Consider the following 19,622-nt stretch of genomic DNA (forward strand, 5'->3'; position numbering starts at 1 on the left):
TAGTGCTGCTATTATGACATTTCATCATTTAAAATTTGGGTAATTAAATAAGTAAATATTCATATGCCTGTAAATAGAATCATTTTACCTTTCAGATAAATCAATTTTCTGCTTTATCTGTCATGAGATATTCAATTATTAATTAAATTATTATTAACTAAATCGTCAAAATGCAAAACTTCAGACAGAATAGTTGATTTAGTATTTTACATTAATGATGCTTTTAAAAACATATAGCCTAAATATTAATAATAATTATATAGTAAGTAATTTACACATTCTATAAAATTTTGTCCAGGGGGGTCTTCTTACCCCAGTAAGGGGCAAATACACTTAAATAATTAAATTATTCTAAATTAGCGAATGTTTCCATTTAATAACACATTGGCTGATGCACTATAATTTTGCATGCTAAACTTATCTAAATATGTTAATGTTAAAATCCACACTGTGCTTAACATGGGGGAACATCATGTCACCCTATAAAAACATACGTGGTAAAACTTAGTGTGGTTAAGAAGAAAAAAAAACTTAGTGTGGTTATTAGTAGCCTGATGTGGCGTGGCATATGGTCGACAACTCAAGGCTGATCAATGAAAAGTTCCTCCTGGCTTCATCCCAGAGGTCTATCTTCCCCACACTGCTATGTGACCCATGGGTTAATAGAGCAGAAGTGCGTTTCTACATCCCATTATCAGTGCAGGACAGTGAAAAGCCACATATCAGGAGATGATCAAAGTAACTACTAACAACTCCGTGTTAAAGTTGTCCAACCATGTGATGACATTTAGTCCGGTGTCTTTTTGCTTCATTAGGCTACTTGCTAAATCCATTCCCGTGATGAGATCCGTCGATTAGCCAACTGAGATGGAAAATATGCGAATCTCAGCTCTGGTTATCTTTTTTAAAAGAGGCCTATTCGTGATAGTGAGCAGTTTAAATAATTACCAGTCATTCTCTCGTTCATCTTCGTGCAAACACGGTTTATCTCAGCGAAACATGTGAGTGAACGCAATTAGGCTACGACGAGACTAGATGTCAAGGATTAGGTCAAAGAATTGCAAGAAATGAGAATATTGTGTTATGCAGCAACAGGGAACATTTTCAGAACTTTTGCTAATGTTCTGGACAAGGTTTTCTCATGAACAAACGGCTATTCCGGCAACGTTTCGACGTTCGTTCAAAGTTTTCTGGTCTTTAATCATGCTCTCTAAATGTTAGCATGTTTTGCACAACCAGTTTCATTCGTGGAACTTTTTTCTGAAACATTATAAACGCATATCCTCCTGAATTGTTATTGTATAAATGTTTCGAACATATTCTTTTGATTCTCCCGGCAAAAACGTCCCGAGTCCTTCACATAAAAATCATAATTAAAAAGCGTTCAAATAGACAAGTTAAGACAACCTAGAAACTTTTTAAGTTTCTTTACGAGCTGTTCACACATTGGCAATAAAAAAGTGATAAAAAAAGAAAGAAACATCTTTCATATAGGCCTAGCTCTTTAATGGGAACATAAGCAAAACGTTTTTACACTGTTTCAAATTATCATGCAGGATTTTAATCCAATTAACTTTCAGATTTTAGCTTTTTAAAGAAAGCTGTTTGTTTTATTTCTCATTTCTTTTTAGCTGGTATCAATCGCACATGTTTGTTAGTTTGCCAGGTCTTTTCCTCAGGTTGTTCCATAAGCAAATCACAGTTCTTCTCATATGGAGGATGCTGAGCAGAAAACCGGTATTTGAAGCTTCTGGAGTCTCATAAAACCTCTGCATGCAGGATGGTAGTTGTGCATAAAGTTGCATTTTAGCCACTTACCCAAAGCTCACAGCGAGAAACAGTTACAGTGGGTGTAGAAATACATTTTCAAACAGTTTTATTGCCATGCGGGGTTTTTTTTTTTCTAGCATGAGAGAATTCTTTGTCCTGCAAGAATAATAAAAATAAAAAAATCAGAAGCCCCAAATGGTCAATTATGAACCCCACATATCTTGCAGAAGTCATGTTGACACCCTCTGAGACCCTAAAGGGACCTTCCATCTCAATTCCCAATATCTCAGCCCAAATCATCACCCGCCAGCTTCTAGCTGACCAACCATGCAGAAATCCATCTATTTGGACCATCCATTGCACAGCATTCGTCAGTGAATAAAACTGTTTAAAAATGAGTCTTCATGTGTTTCTAAACTCACTGTAAACGTTTCTCTTCGTGAGCTTTGGTTAGATTTGGCCGAAATGCAACTTCACACACAATAGCCAGACTGAATGCAGAGTTTCTTGAGACTTCAGCTTATTTGCTTAACAGTGCTTCTTTTTTTTTTTTTTACAGCTGCCCTTTTAATTCATTTGTTTGACAGAAACTTAATAAGCCTTTATCTGTCCAGGTTCTTCTGTGCTCTAGATTCGACAGTTCGACAACCTCTGCAGTTTTCACAAAATGTTAGTTGTTTTCATGTCTTTTATGTCATTGCACCATTTCATGCTTTTCATCTTCAGAAAGATCTTTCTTCCTCCATATTGCATGAGAACTGTGACTCTTTAACAACTTCTTTAAGTTCCCTTTAAAAAAGTGTTCAGTTCACTTTAGAAAATCCGTTGCCTTAAAATTATTAAGCAAATAAAGTCAATGCTTAATTGAAAAAATAAAAAAAGCTATGTAAACTTGACAATTCCACATTACTGAAGTTTATTTAGCCTACTTAATAATTTTAAGGCAAACGGGTTTCCTCATTTTTTTTAAGTTAAGTCAACTGATCACTTTTTTACAGTGCTAAGATGCCAAACTATTTAAACCTGTCTCAGATTGATATCCAGCAGTTATCTAAAAAGATATGAGAAATAAAACACTTTCTTTGAAAAACTCAAAACTGAATGTTTATTACTGAAATCCTACTGATAACTTGCATAATAATGTGGAACACAGATTTCGGTTAGCTGGGATGTTGGATTCGGAGTTCGGACAGGTGAGGAGGGAGATCGTTCCAGCTCTACGGAATTCTCTTGATCTTCTTTAGAATTCTCTTCATCTTGAAGGTCAGAGATTACAAGGAACACGATGTCTCTGGCCTGGGCTTTTATCCAGATTAAACCCAGATTCCTGTTTCAGGTTCTGTTACATATCCGCTTTGGCCTGGAGCACTTTGACCTCAGAGGGAGGTTTATTTTTTCCTGAAGGTAAAGTGTAGGTGATGAGTGTGTTTTAATCTGGATTCATTGGTCATTTTTTTTTAACTTAAATGTATTCACATAAGTGTAAATTAATTTAATCAAAATCCATATCTTTACAGTGAATATAGAGTGTCCTTATGCCATTTTTATGTAGTGAACAATACGACTATGATTGATTCAGCATAAGCTCATTTAAATGCATCACACCATGAGAATGAGTTTTAATAATTGCTTTAATTTGCCCATCGCCTCACAGTGCTACATGGTGATTCCCTTTTACAGAACAGTGATCAACTGTTAATCTCATTATTGCCTGTAGCGTCATCGTTATAATCAGAGAGTAAGACAGCTTCCAGAAGAGAACAGAAGGACAATAAATACATCTCAACAGGTTTAAAAAAACAAAACCAAAAACAGGTGTGCATCTAAAAGAAATGATTCATGAAAACGTCATCTTGTATATGCGACAGTTTAGTCCTCGAAAATGCAATTTGATTCAATCAAAAGAAATGGAAGACATTATTGATGATGAGATAATGATGATAAACAGATATGTACAAACACTGACTCGTGTGTCTATATTCAAGTTTTAATGACTGTGGATTTATAATTGTTAAAAATATTCTACACCCGATTTGCTGATTGAAATATCTTCGTGCTGAACGTAAGAGAAATTATCTTTCTTAATGGCAGCATAAAATCTCACACACACACACACACACACAAAAACAAGGAAATTTGCATATTGCTGTCACTTTGGTGCAGCTGTTTAACAATAAATCTCATTATTAAGTCCTTACACCTCTCATCTCAGTATAAAAGACGTCTCTATCTACAACATTACTTCTTCTTTTAAAAAAGTACAATAAAAATATCCAGACAATAAATCATCATAAATCAACTGCTTCATAGTAAATACATCGAACGCAATCACATTGAAAGTGTCCGCCCTGTTTATGGATTGTCATTTATGAACGAAGAAGCCGATCTGGAGTTCACAAAAGGGCAGAGGGAATTTCGTAGACGGAAGAATGTCGAAGAGGCATCCAGCGCGCGGTGGCCACTCTTCCGGTCACGTGACTTTAAGATCGTAACGTACTGCATAGAGAAAATGCTTCACACTAACACGTGCCTGGCACCTACAGTCCATTACAAGAGGTAGAACTAGAAAATTAGATTCATATCGAGTGTGTTTCCCACTTTTTAAGCACAGGAAAGATTTAAGTAGGCTAATTGTGTCATTAAAACCGAAGTTTCCCTTATTGGGATAAATAGTTGCGCCCACAATTGTGGTTCAGTAATATACGCTTTAAATACGCAAAGTATCAAAGAGAACGGAGACACTAATACAAATTTGTTCAAAGACATAAAAAATTATTGATCTACTGTGCTCATTTGAATGAAGTGCAGTTATTTGGCCAAAAGAAAAACTCAAACTGCAAATTTGTTTTATACAATTGGATTCTACATTATTAAGACTGATTATGTCATCATTCTTATATATTTTCTGTTTAATAAAATATTATTGGTTATAAAAAGTATTCTAAATTTATTGGAACAAAAATCAGTCTGGACCCAGAACTTAAAACTAAAACGATAGCAAAAAAAAAAAAAAAAAAAAAAAGTAGGCTAATGCTACCAAAATGTCAGGAGGACATAAAGTTGTACACTTTTTAGTTTGTGTTTTTGCAGCTATTGGTTGTAGTGTTGAAATGACATCCATCCATTAGACATTTCCAAATCATCATCTGGACCTAAACGTGTGTGTGTATGAAAGTGTTTTCACAAGTGTTTAAAGGGACGTTTCAGAGGATGGCGTTTTCCAGAAGAATTTGTTGTTGTCTGAGTCCAAATCGATTCTGATCTGAGGCACCATCTTCTTAAAAGGGTTTACATCCTGACTAGGTGAAAGCGAAAGAAAGAAAGAAAGCTGTTAGATATTTCAAAATATGCAGCCTTGCATACACACATAAACATGTGAACTCATAAGACATGCATCATTTATGATGATAATTGATTTAATTGACTGTTTTAAGGCCATGCATTAGACCAGCACTAACCACCATAAACCAGCTTAAGCCAACATGATATTCATGCTGAACTAAGCTGGGTAAATATAGATATGTGCACACAAGCTCAGACCTACCGACTCATGTTCGTACAGTTATCTTCGTGAAGACATTCATTGACATAATGCATTCTCTAGCGCCTTACCCTAACCTTAACTACTACAAATAAGTGCATAACCCTTAACCTAACTATGACATTATCCCTAAAGCCAAGTCTTGACCCTTAAACAGGCCTTTAAAGGGGTTTTAGAAAGTTAGGACCGGCCAAAAGGTCCTCACTACTCACTCTGATGGTCTAAAAATGGTCCTCACAAAGACAAGTACACACACATTTGTCTCACTACATAAGTGGGCATTGCATAGACTTCCATTGATTTTTTTATATTAATTATATTTTTTTGGCCTAACCCAAGCCTACCCGTAAACCTACCCAAGTGAAAAATAAATATACGGTACTAACATTTATTTGAAATACAGTGCTATGCATAAGTTTAGACACCCATGCTAAAGTTGACTAAAAAGAGGAATAAAAAATCATCTTTTGGAAATTGAACTTAATGCCTTAATTTAAAAAAATAGGAAAAATCCAACCTTTAAGGACACCAATTTTCGTTGTGAATGAATAATGTATCGTAAATAAATAAATGTTCTTCCTTAAAATACAGGGTGCATAAGTTTGGACACCCCTATGTTAAACTCCCATAGAGGCAGGCAGATTTTTATTTTTAAAGGCCAGTTACTTCATGGATCCAGGATACTCTGCATCCTGATAAAGTTCCCCTGGCCTTTGGAATTAAAATAGCCCCACATCATCACATACCCTTCACCATACCTAGAGATTGGCATGGTTTTATTTCAGTTAGCCTAACAGCTGGTTTGATTTGCATTGAGAGATGATCTTATGGAAAGTACTCCATGCCAATCTCCAGGTATAGTGAAGAGTGTGTGATGATGTGGGGCTATTTTAATTCCAGAGGCCAAGGGAACTTTATCAGGATGCTGAGTATCCTGGATCCATATAGTAACTGGCCTTTAAAAATAAAAATCTGCCTGCCTCTATGGGAGTTTAACATAGGGGTGTCCAAACTTATGCACCCTGTATTTTAAGGAAGAACATTTATTTATTTACGATACATTATTCATTCACAACGAAAATTGGTGTCCTTAAAGGTTGGATTTTTCCTATTTTTTTAAATTAAGGCATTAAGTTCAATTTCCAAAAGATGATTTTTTATTCCTCTTTTTAGTCAACTTTAGCATGGGTGTCTAAACTTATGCATAGCACTGTACATGTATTTCATGCACACAGTACACAACAAATACATTTACATGTTACGTACTTAATATAAAGACCCTGCAATTGTACTGTTGGTATACTAAACTGGTATACTTAAAGTCTACTAGATTGGAACAACTAATTTAATGCACTTTAGTTATCCGGAAATAGTGCTGAGGTCGAACTAATATATACTTAAGTATTTTTGATTCTGCTAAAATGGAGATATTGCAAGTATACATCCGGTACACTTTAAATATCATGCATTTAAAAACTGATATTATACAGAGATCATACTATCCTTACTAATAGTGATATTAACACACACACACACACTTACCTTGACATAGTCACGGAAGGGAAAAAGTGCTTTCCATCAGTAGGGAGTGAGGAAGGACATGGGCTTATTTCCTATAAGAAACAAACAAACGTACAGTTAATATATATATACACACACACACACGGCAGATGATCAAATCTTAGAGGATTCATATAAAGGGTTATGATGCAGCTGAAAAGGAGTTGATTGGTTAGTAGTTAGAATAAAAAGAGGAAGTAAAGAACAGGAAATTCAGACCACAACCCATCCAGATAAAGTCAACATGAGACTGTGTTTGCAACCCAATTTACTTTCATAATGTGAGTGGAAACAGGATATCCCAAAAAAAACTAAAATGAGAAAAAAAGTCAGTCAAGACTTGATTTTAGTCATTGGGAATATTGTATAAGATTTAACATTATTAATCATGACTATTATTGCAGCCCATGGTCAGATATGCATGCGAATAAACAAAAGCGCATATTTTTGTGGTATTAGGGTCAGTACGATTTTTTTTTTAAATTGAAAAATCTTTTCATGATGCTCATCAAGGCTGCATTTATTTGAAGAAGAAAAAAACAGTAATATTTTGAAATATTAATTCAATTTAAAATAACTGTTTTCTGTTTGAATGTTTTTTTAAATGTAATTTATTCATATGATGCAAAGCCTAATTTTCAGCATCATTCCTCCAGTCTTCAGCGTCACATGATCCTTCAGAAATCATTCTAATGTGATGATTTGCTGCTCAAAAAACATTTCTGATTATTAACAACGTTGAAAACAGTTGTGCTGCTTAATATTTTTGTGGAAACTGTGAGATCGTTTTCAGCAGTCTTTTGGCGCTTTTCCACTGCATGGTACGGTACGGTTCGGTACGGCACAGCACGCTTTGGCGCTTTTCCACTGCATGGTACGGTACGGCTCGGTTCGGTACGGCTCTCTTATGGCGCATTTCCACTGCATGGTACGGTACGGTACGGCTCGCTTCAGCTCGCTTTAAATGGTACCACCTCTGTTGAGGTTCCAAGCGTACCGTACCGATACTAAACGTGACGTGAAAACACTGCAGATCACTGATTGGTCAGACAGAATCGTCACTTCAGCGTCATTGTATATTTGCTACACGAGACACTAAACCCGCTATATTTAAATAGCCAGACAACAGCAAACGCGGTAGCACCTGTTTTTAGAGTTTTTACTTGACAAAAAAAGTTCAAAAAAATCAAACAAGAAATGGCTGAATCGTGGTCAGTGGACGAGGTGCAGACGTTCCTCTCGTTGGTTGCCGAGGAGCGGAAGTAGCACAGCTCTTAGCCGCACACGGCTACCACCAGACATACAACTTAACGATCAGTCCCACCCACTTTGAAGCGGTACTAACTGCAGTGGAAAAGCAACCGAGCTAAAGCAAACCAAACCGTGCCGTACCGAGTTGAGTCGTACCACGCAGTGGAAAAGCAAAGCGAACCGAACCGCTCCACGCCGTGTTGAACCGTACCGAACCGAACCGAGCCGTACCATGCAGTGGAAAAGCGCCATTTGATGGCTAGAAAGTTCAAAAGAACAGCATTTATTTGATATAGAAATCTTTTGTAACACAGTGTCTTTACTGTCACTTTCGACCAGTTTAATGCATCCTTATTGACTAAAAGTATGAACTTCTCACTGACCCTAAACCTTTGAACAGTATGTTTGAACAGGCGACTTGTTTTATCAAACACTGTCCATTGTTCCTTCCCAAAAAAATGACAAAATGAATCTTCAACGCAACCATTGCGGACCTGAACTTACTAATCATTAAATTCCACATAATTCCCATCCCTATAGACCAGAATAAATCTTGTGCTTGGAGAGATTAAGAAATAATGACATTAGACAAAAAAGTTATTTTGAAGGAAGATTATGGAAACAAAAAAAATTTCTTTGGAATGAATCATGCACAAAAAGACCAGGAACATGCAATGGGAAAGTAAATAAGGCCCATTTTGAATGCATGTTGACTTTATTAATGCATACACACTACAGTGATTAAGCATTTGTTATCTGTTAAGAGCGGATTATTGATCCACACGGACCAGGAAACCAAGCAACACCGTAAACAAAGAGAAAGACGGGATTTAGAGATGTTTTGTGTGACGACAGCGGGAAGAGGGGAGGGAAGAGCCGTTAGTAACGTCCGGAAAGCCGTGCGCGAGGCCGAGGGAAACCCTGTGTGTTTACTCACTGTCTGAGGGCTTCTCCCCCAGCACTGGATCCTGTCCCATGGTCTCCATGGAGATCTTTATGCTGGGAACATTCTCAGTGGCTGGGAAATCCGACTGTGAACGCAGGGTTGGGATATTCTTACCACTGGAGTTTGACAGCAACACCCGCTCTAAACGCACAGATAAAGAGATCCCACTCACGTCGTTCATGTCGCTGTCGATGCTCCCTTTCTTTTTCTTCTTCTTCTTGTCGTCCTCCTTCTTCTTCTTGTCTTTCTCGGGCATGACGTCATCCAGGTAACTGAGATCGTGCTGCGAGAACACATAATCCATGGCCTTTCTCACCGCGACCAACGCTAGAATCTAGAGAAACACAACAGAAAGAGATCTCAGACGCATGCAAAATAACTATTATTGGCTGTATTAACCCTGTAAAGCCTGACATATGACATTATAGAGAGCCTAAGTCCCTCCCCTTCCGGTGGATCACCATGGGATCTTATTTCGGAAAAATATTGTATAGTAGTCAATGGCGAGAGACAACAAATATTTTGATCTCGTTTGAACTGTGCCCTGAATTACACATATGATGTTTGTCCATTTAAAAGATACATTTTAAAGTCAAGAAAGTCGCAGTTTGATGTAAAACTGTTGAGGTATAAGACTGTGAAAATACGTAATTACAAAGACTACAAACCCAAAAGGCGCACATGTGACGTCATACCTTTTCTCTCAATGAATGAAGCTAACTTTACTGAAGCTAACGTCTGTCATGTCTTCTATAGTCTTACGTTATAATTGTAACGTTACGCCGTCATACCAGACTGCACACACACGAGCAACGGTGACGTATAGAGACGAGAGATGTAGTTCATTGAGCGATTTTCACATAAAACTAAACGTTACTCTTCTGTTTTATGTTACTCTTCAACTTTCTTCACTTTAATAATTATCTTTTAAAGTGACAAACATCATATGTATAATTCAGGGCACAGTTCGGACGGAATAAAAAGATAAGTTGTCTATCGCCATTGACTACCATACATATTTTTCCGAATTAAGGTCCCATGAGGCGGAAGCGGAGGGGCGGGACTTAGGCTCTCTATAGACAGAAACAAAACAAGTTAATGGTTTATTTAGTCTTTAGACAAAAGTTTGCATGTGCGTTTCTTTTTGTTGAGTGTCATATTTAATTCATCAGGCTTTTATGGCTCATAAGCCCTATTCGCACTGGATTAGTATTACCTGGTGACCTCTAGTTATTTGTAATAATTGCGGAGGTTGTCTGTGATCTTAATCCCGCGTGAATCGGCCATGTCTGTAATTTGTAAAGTAAAAATTCCCCCGCAAATGACCGACCATATTTCGCCGAACACGAGGTCCCGTGATAATATTAGTCCCGTAATTTGGCGGGGTTGTGTATAATTTTGATTTTTACAATATATCATTTTAATAAAATGTATAATTTTTAAAGGTTTTTGTTTCCTGTGCGCCTTTTTATCCATCTTTCGTGAAGAATGGTGTGTTTTGATAGTATTTTGGGTGCTTGGTCATATCGCTATACACCATACAACTATACAATTTGCAGAAAGAGAAAGCTGAACGTCATCAGAAGAGCGAAAACAAAAAGAATGATTAGATGGAGATGAATGACATGCGGTAAAGAACATTATTCTGTTCATGATATATCATACAGCTAGACCTATAATAACAATAAGACATTTCCAAGCAATAGCCTATTGACATCATATCCAGGAGATAAATCAGTAAATTCGAGTAAAATCACAGGCTTCGCTTATCCCGTGCGAATGCACCACACGAAATTCAGATGTGGGGGTAATTTCTAAATCACACGAGGTCCCCAGATAATACTAATCCAGTGCGAATAGGGCTATATAGTGTGATATAACATAAATAAATTAGATCTTTATAAGCTGTCACTCTATCTCCCAATAATATGTCTTAGTATGATGATATTTAAATGCTTATTTTTATGATGAAAGCTCTGTAGTTTTTATTGTGGGGGTCAAACATAATATAATACAATACAATACAATGACGATTGAGAAAAAGCCTGATGTATCATATTTGATACTCATATTTTAACATGGGTTTTCTAAAAAAATATGTATGGATAATCAAGTAAACCCAAGTTGCTGTAAGTGTTCATCTTGAAATATTACTAACAATAGTGTTTACTTTGTAAAAATCACTAAAGATGTCACAGCAAAACGACATGTGAACCACGACCTGAAAGAGGAAGTTTTTACAATGGTATTAAAGGTCTTTTACTTGCTAAACAAGTATAAACTGTCAATCAGAGGACAGAAGACATGTACGATGTGTGCAATGTGCAACTATAGAGAACAACAGTTTTCCAGTTGTGTGTGCAACTCTGTATCAGATAGTAATTAAACCGACTGGGTGCAGTTCATGGAAGTATTATGTGTGCGTTTGCAAATCACATACTCACCATGACGGGAAAGATGATGGCTGCCACCGTTGACTTCAGGATCCACAGGAGGGCCAAACAGAGCACCTGTGCACAGAACACACACATTCATGAGCTATAGAACTGAGCCATGTATGAGGATGAGCATGTGACCACACACACACACACACACACCTGTAAGAAGGTGAACAAGTGAACCCGTCTGAGCGGTACGTGTCTCAGGTAGATCAGATCTGGTTGGTGTTTCGCTGGCATCAACAAGAGCTGCAGACGATCCATAAACTACACACACACACACACACACACAAATGTTTATTCATAGTTTAGATTATACAGAGGCAGACAACCTGTTTCCCCCCAAAAAATAAAAAATGCATAATTTTTTAAATATATATATATAAACCTAAAGAAAATAGTATATATATATTTTGTTATATTTATTAAAAAAATATTTATGTTTTTAGATTTTTTTAATGAACTTTTTTTTATTTACATATTACATAATTTCAATAAAAGTATAATAAATAATTATATACGTTTGTGTGTATACTATATAATTTTACTATTTATTTATCTTATATTAAATAAACATTAAAAAATAGAATACATACATTTGAAATAAATATATACATTTTAAAATATTTATTATATTATTAAATATATATATATATATAAATACATATTAAAATGATATATATATATAATTACTGAAAATAATTTTATTTAAATACATAATATGTAGCCTAAATTATAAAAATCTTTATTAGATATATTTAAGAGTTTTATGATTTATTGAAAGAAAAGCAAAACATTGACATATTATGTATTTAAATACAATTATTTGATATATTTTAATGTTTTGCTTTTCTTTCAATAAAATATAAAACTCTTAAATATATATTTTAACATTGACATATTATGTATTTAAATACAATTATTTGATATATTTTAATGTTAAAATATATATATTTAAGAGTTTTATATTTTATTGAAAGAGAAGCAAAACATTAAAATAAAATTGAAATGCAAAACTATGCAAACTACTGTGGGTCTCTGAATTAATAAGACGTTGCTAAGGAGTTTGAACTGTTTTTAGCATGTTGCTATGTTGTTTCCAACTTATGCATCAAAGGTTTAACAGCAAGCACCATTAATAAAACAAACATTTTGATGCCCAACTCGGCGTATTACACCCTGAAAATCCTGACTATGTCTGACTTATCCCGACTTTCCTGAACTCTGATCAAGTTCTGGAATGGGTCGGGTTCCCAGGCTCCAGCGGAGATCAGGTAGTCAGCAGGATTAGGGGCTTTTTCTGCCGAACAGTAACATGACACTCACCTGGACGCCGTTCAGAGAGGCGACGCCCATGTAGAGGAATACGCCGTACAGGACGGGCATAGGAATGAACTGCAGAGATCAAACATATGAGGATTATATACATAATACTGCTGTCATTTGTCTTCAAACACGTCAAGCAATATTATACACACATACAGAGTCAAAGGTTACGTGAAGACAAAAAGTTATGTCCACCGAACACACCCCAAATCCCAACCTTGTCAACATAATATGCTCCAAAAGAGGAGATTTGTGCAAAGCAAACAATTTATAATGAAACAGAATTTGTGTTATTGACAAAAAGCTCACGGGAATGTAAGCCGCCGTCTCATCTCGCATCCTGGAGTTTTCTCCCATTCAGAGGTCAATATCCTCTTTAAATTGTGATGTTTACAAAGTAAATGTCCAGCAGGGGGCAGTAACTGCGCTAACCTCCATAAGTACCATGGTATAGTGGGTTTTTGGACATGTATCACAATTGTACCATGGTTTCCTAAAACGTATCAGATGGTGTTATCAACATAATACGTTGATATAAGTGACCCTGGGCCACAAAACCAGTCAATTTTTTGAAATTGAGATGTATACATCATCTGAAAGCTTTCCACTGATGTGTTGTTTGTTAGGATATGACAATATTTGGTCGAGATACAACTATTAGAAAATCTGGAATCTGAGGTGGCAAAAAAAATCGAAACATTGAGAAAATCTCCTTTAAAGTTGTGCATTTATGTTCGCGATTGTGCTGCATTCACTCACAAAAATAAATGTTTTATATATTTACGGTAGGAAATGTAGAAAACATCTTCATGGAACATCCTAATGATTTTTGGCATAAAAGAAAAATCGATAATTTTGACCGATACAATGTATTGTTGGCTATTGCTACAAATATACCCATGCGACTTATGACTGGTTTTATGACACATATACTGTACATTGGTACTGGAAACCATATACTACAGTGTTTACATGGTACTTCCAGGAATTTTAAAGTACTACTATGTACTTTATGGCAAATACCACCATTATATTTGATGAATAAGATATGAAATAGCTCAAATTCAGTACATGGTGCTTTTTTTATTTTATTAGTTCTGATACTCAAGAAATCAACTTCTTGTATAGAATTTAGAAATAAAGCTTAAGTTTCATGGAGATCTGGATAAGGGCACGAGTTACACAAGCCTAATAATCCATTCTCTTCAAATAACCAGGATTGCTTAAAATACCCTAAGAACTATTTTGTAGACACAATTCATATTTACTCAAATATTATTTAGTTTACATGACAGTTATAAATCATGATTTGCTTCCTGATATTACAAGCCAGAGTCATGAGTCATTCATATTTGGGGTCCGATTTCCCAGAAGATAATAAAAAAATGATAAATATCTGCTAAAAAAATGGTGTTTTGTCAACTTTCAGCAGTACACATGAACTCTAAAACCATAAAACGTCTATTTTCATTTCACAGGGTTTGTTTTTGTAACTTTCTCTTGGACAAGGATAAGTACCGGTATGTTAAAAGACAGTATAGACAGAGTTTATGAAATATAAAAGGTCAAACCTTGAGAACGGGGGCCATGAAAACCGACAGGCCCGTCAAAATGAACACCATTATTCCCGTGACTCTCTGCTCTCTGCGGGGGAAAGAATCCACAAAACAAGCATGAGCCACGGTCACGTGAACATACACTGAATCTAGATAATGTTATGTGACACAATAAAGCAATATGATTAATCAGATATTTTATTAGAGATATTCAGTCATTTTGAGATTATTAGCGCTGATAAAACTAACTTCCTCCATGTGACAGTCAATGGATAATAAATGTTAATGGATAATAAACTACTTGTTTTCCCAGTTTATGTATACATTGTGTAAAATATTCTCATTTGCTGTCATTAAATCGTATTGTTTATATTTCACTATTATATCAGCCATATTATTTTTTGTAGATATTCTCCATTTCTTTCTCAGTATTTTTCCAGTACAAATATCTAAACATTCTTAAATCAAGATACATTTACTTGAGAAGCAAAATTACTAAGTCTTGTTTTCTGACTTAGTCTGACCTAGTGCTTAAAACTAAACCAACAATCTTAATTTTACCGTTGAATTAAGTAAATTTTTTCTAGTTTTAATCATAAACTCACTTAACTTTGATCAGTGTTATTGAGATATTACTATAGTTTTAATTCATATTTTGAATTAGTTTTTATATTTTCAGTTTTCATTTTCATTTTAGTTAAAATATTAGTCATTTTTTTGCGTTTTTGTCATTTTTATAATGACAGATTTTTTTAAATGCCTATAGTTTTTATTTTAGCTTTAGTTTGAATGATTTTAGTATATCAAGTTAAACTAAATGAAAATGAGAAATGCTGCCTTGATATTAGCTGAAATAATATTAGTTTAAGTGTTTTTATATTTTATGTCAGTTAACATTTATTTTATTGCAAGCAACCAAAAATGATTTTATAGTTAGTTTCAGTAAACTATAACAACACTGATTTTGAAACTTTATTCAGAAAAGTAAACGTAAATGTAAGTAAATGTATCTTGATTTAGGAATTTTTTTGATATTTGCAATTGAAAACAAGACAAAAATGATGTTTGGATACTGTTTTATAAAACTGTGCTTCATAGCCCCACCCACAGCTAAATCTCATTGGTCAAAACAACTGTCCCACATAGTGGTATATTAAACACAACTTGTTTACTTTCTAAAGTACTTTCTAAATTCTGACCAGACACATGACGATGCTGTAATCATGTTTTGCATAGTTTAAATACAGTTTACAATGATTTAAAGGGGCCATATGTAAGAATTTTCATTTATTAATCGTTTTTTATTGCCAATGTGTGAACAGCTTGCAAGGAAACTTAAAAAACGAGATCTTCTCAAGTTGTCTATGAATGAAAGCCTGCAGACTGATTTTTATGTGAAGGACTATCTAAAGGATGCGCCATTTATCCGCGCTCCTGAGAGCCTCTCTTCCGTTCAATGACACAAAATGTTTATACAATGTTCTGTACTGTACTATTCTGAACTGTAATGTCAATATGTCATGCAGCGAAAAAGGATTCATTCAAACTATAGCCAGATGTAGTCTGTATAGTCTCAAATATACTTTTTACCGTAGTCAAACTATCATAACAGTGTAATTTTAATGACCTCTTCTGTCGACATGATGCCGGTCACTCACAGATCTAGTGCAAAAACACCCACATCTCTATGATCAGATACTTTCTTAACTGCTGTTTTCTCACCGCTGTCATTATTGTTGTGTGTTTATTTTGTTATTAGGAGGAAAACACGCAGCACATATTTACATATTCATCTAAACGTCGCTCTCAGCAGCGCGGACGCGTCTGGATGTTCATTAACATATCGCTGCAATTTATCTCAAACTTCTTTTTACTTCTAAGCAAAGAACAAAAAATTACTTTTTTAAGGTTAAAATAACTTCGCCGTGAGTATATCGGGGTATTGAATCACGTTCAGTCTCTTGTACGTTACGTGAGCACGAGCACGAGCAAATAAGTTGCTGGCTGCAGTTCACTAAACGGCCACCGGTGTCGCTAACAACAAGTGTTTCTGAATTCTACATATAGCCTCTTTTAACTTTCTCTTGAGCAAGATTAAAATGCATTTAGGCTTTTCCTTCACCTGACTCCAAGGAATTTGGGCTGTTCCCCAGGCGCTGAGGTCTCAGTTTCCATCTTGATCGAGTCTATGTGGGCGATGGAGATGACGGTCGCCGCTACGTACCAGGGCAGCCCCATGAACGAACACAAAATCATGAGAATCGAGACCCAGAACAGGTCCAGGTGGTACCCAGCTCCCTTCTGCACTCAAATGGGAAAGATCATGTAAAATAAATAAGTGAATCCGTATTATGAACTGTAATTCGTGTCTCGGGTGAAACAGTAATAGTGGTTTGCGTGCAGTATAGCTCCACGTGCGCCGGTGTAATCCTCTGATGATAATCCCTGGTAATATTGCACAACAGTACCTTGAGCTTGTGCTCCTTGCGGTTGACGATGACGGCCGTGATCTGCTGGTCCATGAAGACGAGGATGGTGACCAGGAGAGCGGGTAACACCGACACCAGGCAAACCCACCAAGGGTTTCCTCCAAACGGTGGAACAAACCAGCCACGGTGGGGACTCGTCGGCTATTAGGGCAGAAAACAGGATCATTACACATTTAAAGATGTAATACCACTGGTCGCTATCATATGATGTTAATCACATTACTGTACCATACTATACTATATTATAATATAAACATTCATTTATTTTCTTTATGATAATATATAAATAATGTATAGTATATAAATGTATATAAATAATGTAATAATATAATTTTTTTATAATGTTATTTATATAATATTATTGCATTTCTAAGTTATAATATATATATATATATATATATATATATATATATATATACATATATATATATATATATATACATACAATTGAATATTAACAATTTCATATTAAATATTTTAATTAAATGTTTAAAAAAAAATCCCAAACATATTACATTATATTTTGTCATATATATATATGATATTTAGAATATAACATTTAAATGATTATACACAAAATATTATGTATAATGTTATATAAAAATATATAGGTTATATTAATTTTAAAGTTATATATATCTTTATTTATATATACATATAAGAAATATATTATATTTAATTGTACTTTTTTAAGCATAACAAGTTAACATTATTAACATTACATTAGTTTATGTATATTCAAATAGAAATATGATCATAACAACATTTTAAACTCAATTATCTATTGATCTATTATGCATTATAAAATGTATTATGGGTTGTTAACATTACTAATAAAAGCTAATATGAAGTGGACGCTATATTGATTTAGCTTGTGTCAATACAGATTTTGTTGCAACAATACGACCACAGAATTCTTAATTCTGCGCGCACGCACACACACACACACACACACACACACACACACACACACACACACACACGTATTAGAGGTTTCAAGTGTCGTACATCAATGAGCAGTTTGAAGCTATAATGTGGCACTATTAAAGGATTACTGTAACATAGATGGGTCCTCAAAAGAGATTAAACCTTTTTCGACACACACACAGATACACACCTTGAATTCACTTGGCACTATTAGTTTGGGCGTATCAACGCCGACCAGGGCGTCCACACCACAGAAGATAAAAATGGCGAGAATAATGGCAAAATCACTGATCAGTTTGCGGATCTGCAAAATGTAAACAACCATTCAGAATAAAAATTCACATGTGAAGTTCAAATGACACAGTACAGATCATGCATAAAATGAATGACAGACAGACAAACAGAATGCCTAAATTTATAATTACAAAAAAAAACTTGATTTTATCTGATTCATAACAAAAGAGCTATAATAAACTAATATAATGATGATCTGCAATCAAAATTGTCTAATGAAGAAATGTATGTCGCATACTCCATAATCAGAAATCAAACAGAAATACACACCTGATCACGGAGTAGAAATGCACAAAACATACCAGAATCAAAAGTGAAAACTATAATCTTTAAATCTGTAATCTCTAATTAGTGGAGATTAATGGAGACTTACAATGTTTTAATGAGTGCAGATTGGCAATATGCTGCAGCATTTTTGTAAGGATCAGTGATGGGCTATTTTCCATTACAGCTGCCAAACCAAAAGACTGGTTTAATTCAAAAGCAATGACTTTCAGATTGAAGCTTAAAGTGTGTGTGTGCGTGCGGTTGTGGATGTAGGTTTCCCTACATCATCATGAGTACAGTACCCATTAAGATCCTCATTAATGTGTGATGATGACGTGTGTGTGTGTGTGTGTGTGTGTGTGTGTGTGTGTGTGTGTGTGTGTGTGTGTGTGTGTTAGTGTACCGTAGTTGGGAAAAATCTGCTGGTTTTGAACTTCTTCAGGCCCATGGAGCAAGTGTATGTGCCGAAGAACAGAATGAAGGACATCAGCGTGATATCAGGGACGTATTCACATGCTGGTCCGAGCAGCTGACCGCCCCAGTCCACACACTCCGAGCGGGTCAGCGACATCCAGGTCGCGTTCAAGTGATGCTGCGCAGGCACAAACACACACAATTATACTATTTCTTATCAATTGCACGTTCAATCCGTTTAAATGTATGCTTTGTACTTGTGCAACTAGCCAATAATGGCCGTTTTTAACGTATCTGGGTCTACTGGTGCATTGTGGGTAATAAAGTAATCATGTAATAATAAATCACACAAACAGAGAGAGCATGTACCTGTCCTGTGCTGTTCATCAGGGCTTCCATTTTCTCCATGTACAGACCTGAACTGTTGGCTTTAGAAAGAAAAACACAAAATATGAGTTTAGCTTTATATTAAATCTGATATTGAATGCTAGCGGTCAAATTAAATCCCTGAGTTTCTTACTCTGACAAAAAAATTATAATTTTTGATTGGTATTTTGTCCAGCTTTCCAAAAAGAATATCCAAGTCATTTGCATAATTGAACCATAAACAAAACGTAAACATTAAATTATAAAAATGAACCCAAAAAAGTAACAATTTGTCAAAAGGGTAAAAAATTACTTAAGATATTTTCAGTGAAAACAAATATTAATATCAATCTGTTACTATTATTTTAGTAATGTTAATATTAAAACAAAAAAGAAAATATTTATAAAAATGTACAAGACGACAAACTCTGATTATTTTTGTGTTTTCTCTCTATTTCACACGTTCTATCTCATTTT

The 19,622-nt window shown here is 35.1% G+C and overlaps 1 protein-coding gene across 12 annotated transcripts in view; it reads right to left on the reverse strand.

Annotated features, from left to right (window-relative positions):
- Positions 1-3,383: 3,383 nt before the first annotated feature.
- slc4a4b (solute carrier family 4 member 4b) overlaps positions 3,384-19,622 on the reverse strand; it is a 56,546-nt gene continuing 40,307 nt past the window's right edge. For 4 of the 12 annotated variants that reach the window (XM_079587288.1, XM_079587286.1, XM_079587292.1 and 1 more), the window contains 13 exons: positions 19,149-19,207; positions 18,769-18,957; positions 17,995-18,108; positions 16,857-17,018; positions 16,511-16,689; positions 14,404-14,476; positions 12,833-12,901; positions 11,666-11,773; positions 11,513-11,578; positions 9,241-9,402; positions 9,060-9,153; positions 6,854-6,924; positions 3,384-5,069 (listed from right to left, as the gene is read on the reverse strand). In XM_079587288.1, the coding sequence (XP_079443414.1) occupies positions 6,890-6,924; positions 9,060-9,153; positions 9,241-9,402; positions 11,513-11,578; positions 11,666-11,773; positions 12,833-12,901; positions 14,404-14,476; positions 16,511-16,689; positions 16,857-17,018; positions 17,995-18,108; positions 18,769-18,957; positions 19,149-19,207 (1,310 nt within the window). In that variant the 3' untranslated portion in view covers positions 3,384-5,069; positions 6,854-6,889. The remainder of the gene's footprint in view (positions 5,070-6,853; positions 6,925-9,059; positions 9,154-9,240; positions 9,403-11,512; positions 11,579-11,665; positions 11,774-12,832; positions 12,902-14,403; positions 14,477-16,510; positions 16,690-16,856; positions 17,019-17,994; positions 18,109-18,768; positions 18,958-19,148; positions 19,208-19,622) is intronic. The other 8 variants (XM_079587295.1, XM_079587293.1, XM_079587289.1 and 5 more) reach the window with 3 other exon arrangements.

Source organism: Phoxinus phoxinus (assembly GCF_949152265.1).
Source record: "Phoxinus phoxinus genome assembly, chromosome: 17".
NCBI lineage: Eukaryota > Metazoa > Chordata > Actinopteri > Cypriniformes > Leuciscidae > Phoxinus > Phoxinus phoxinus.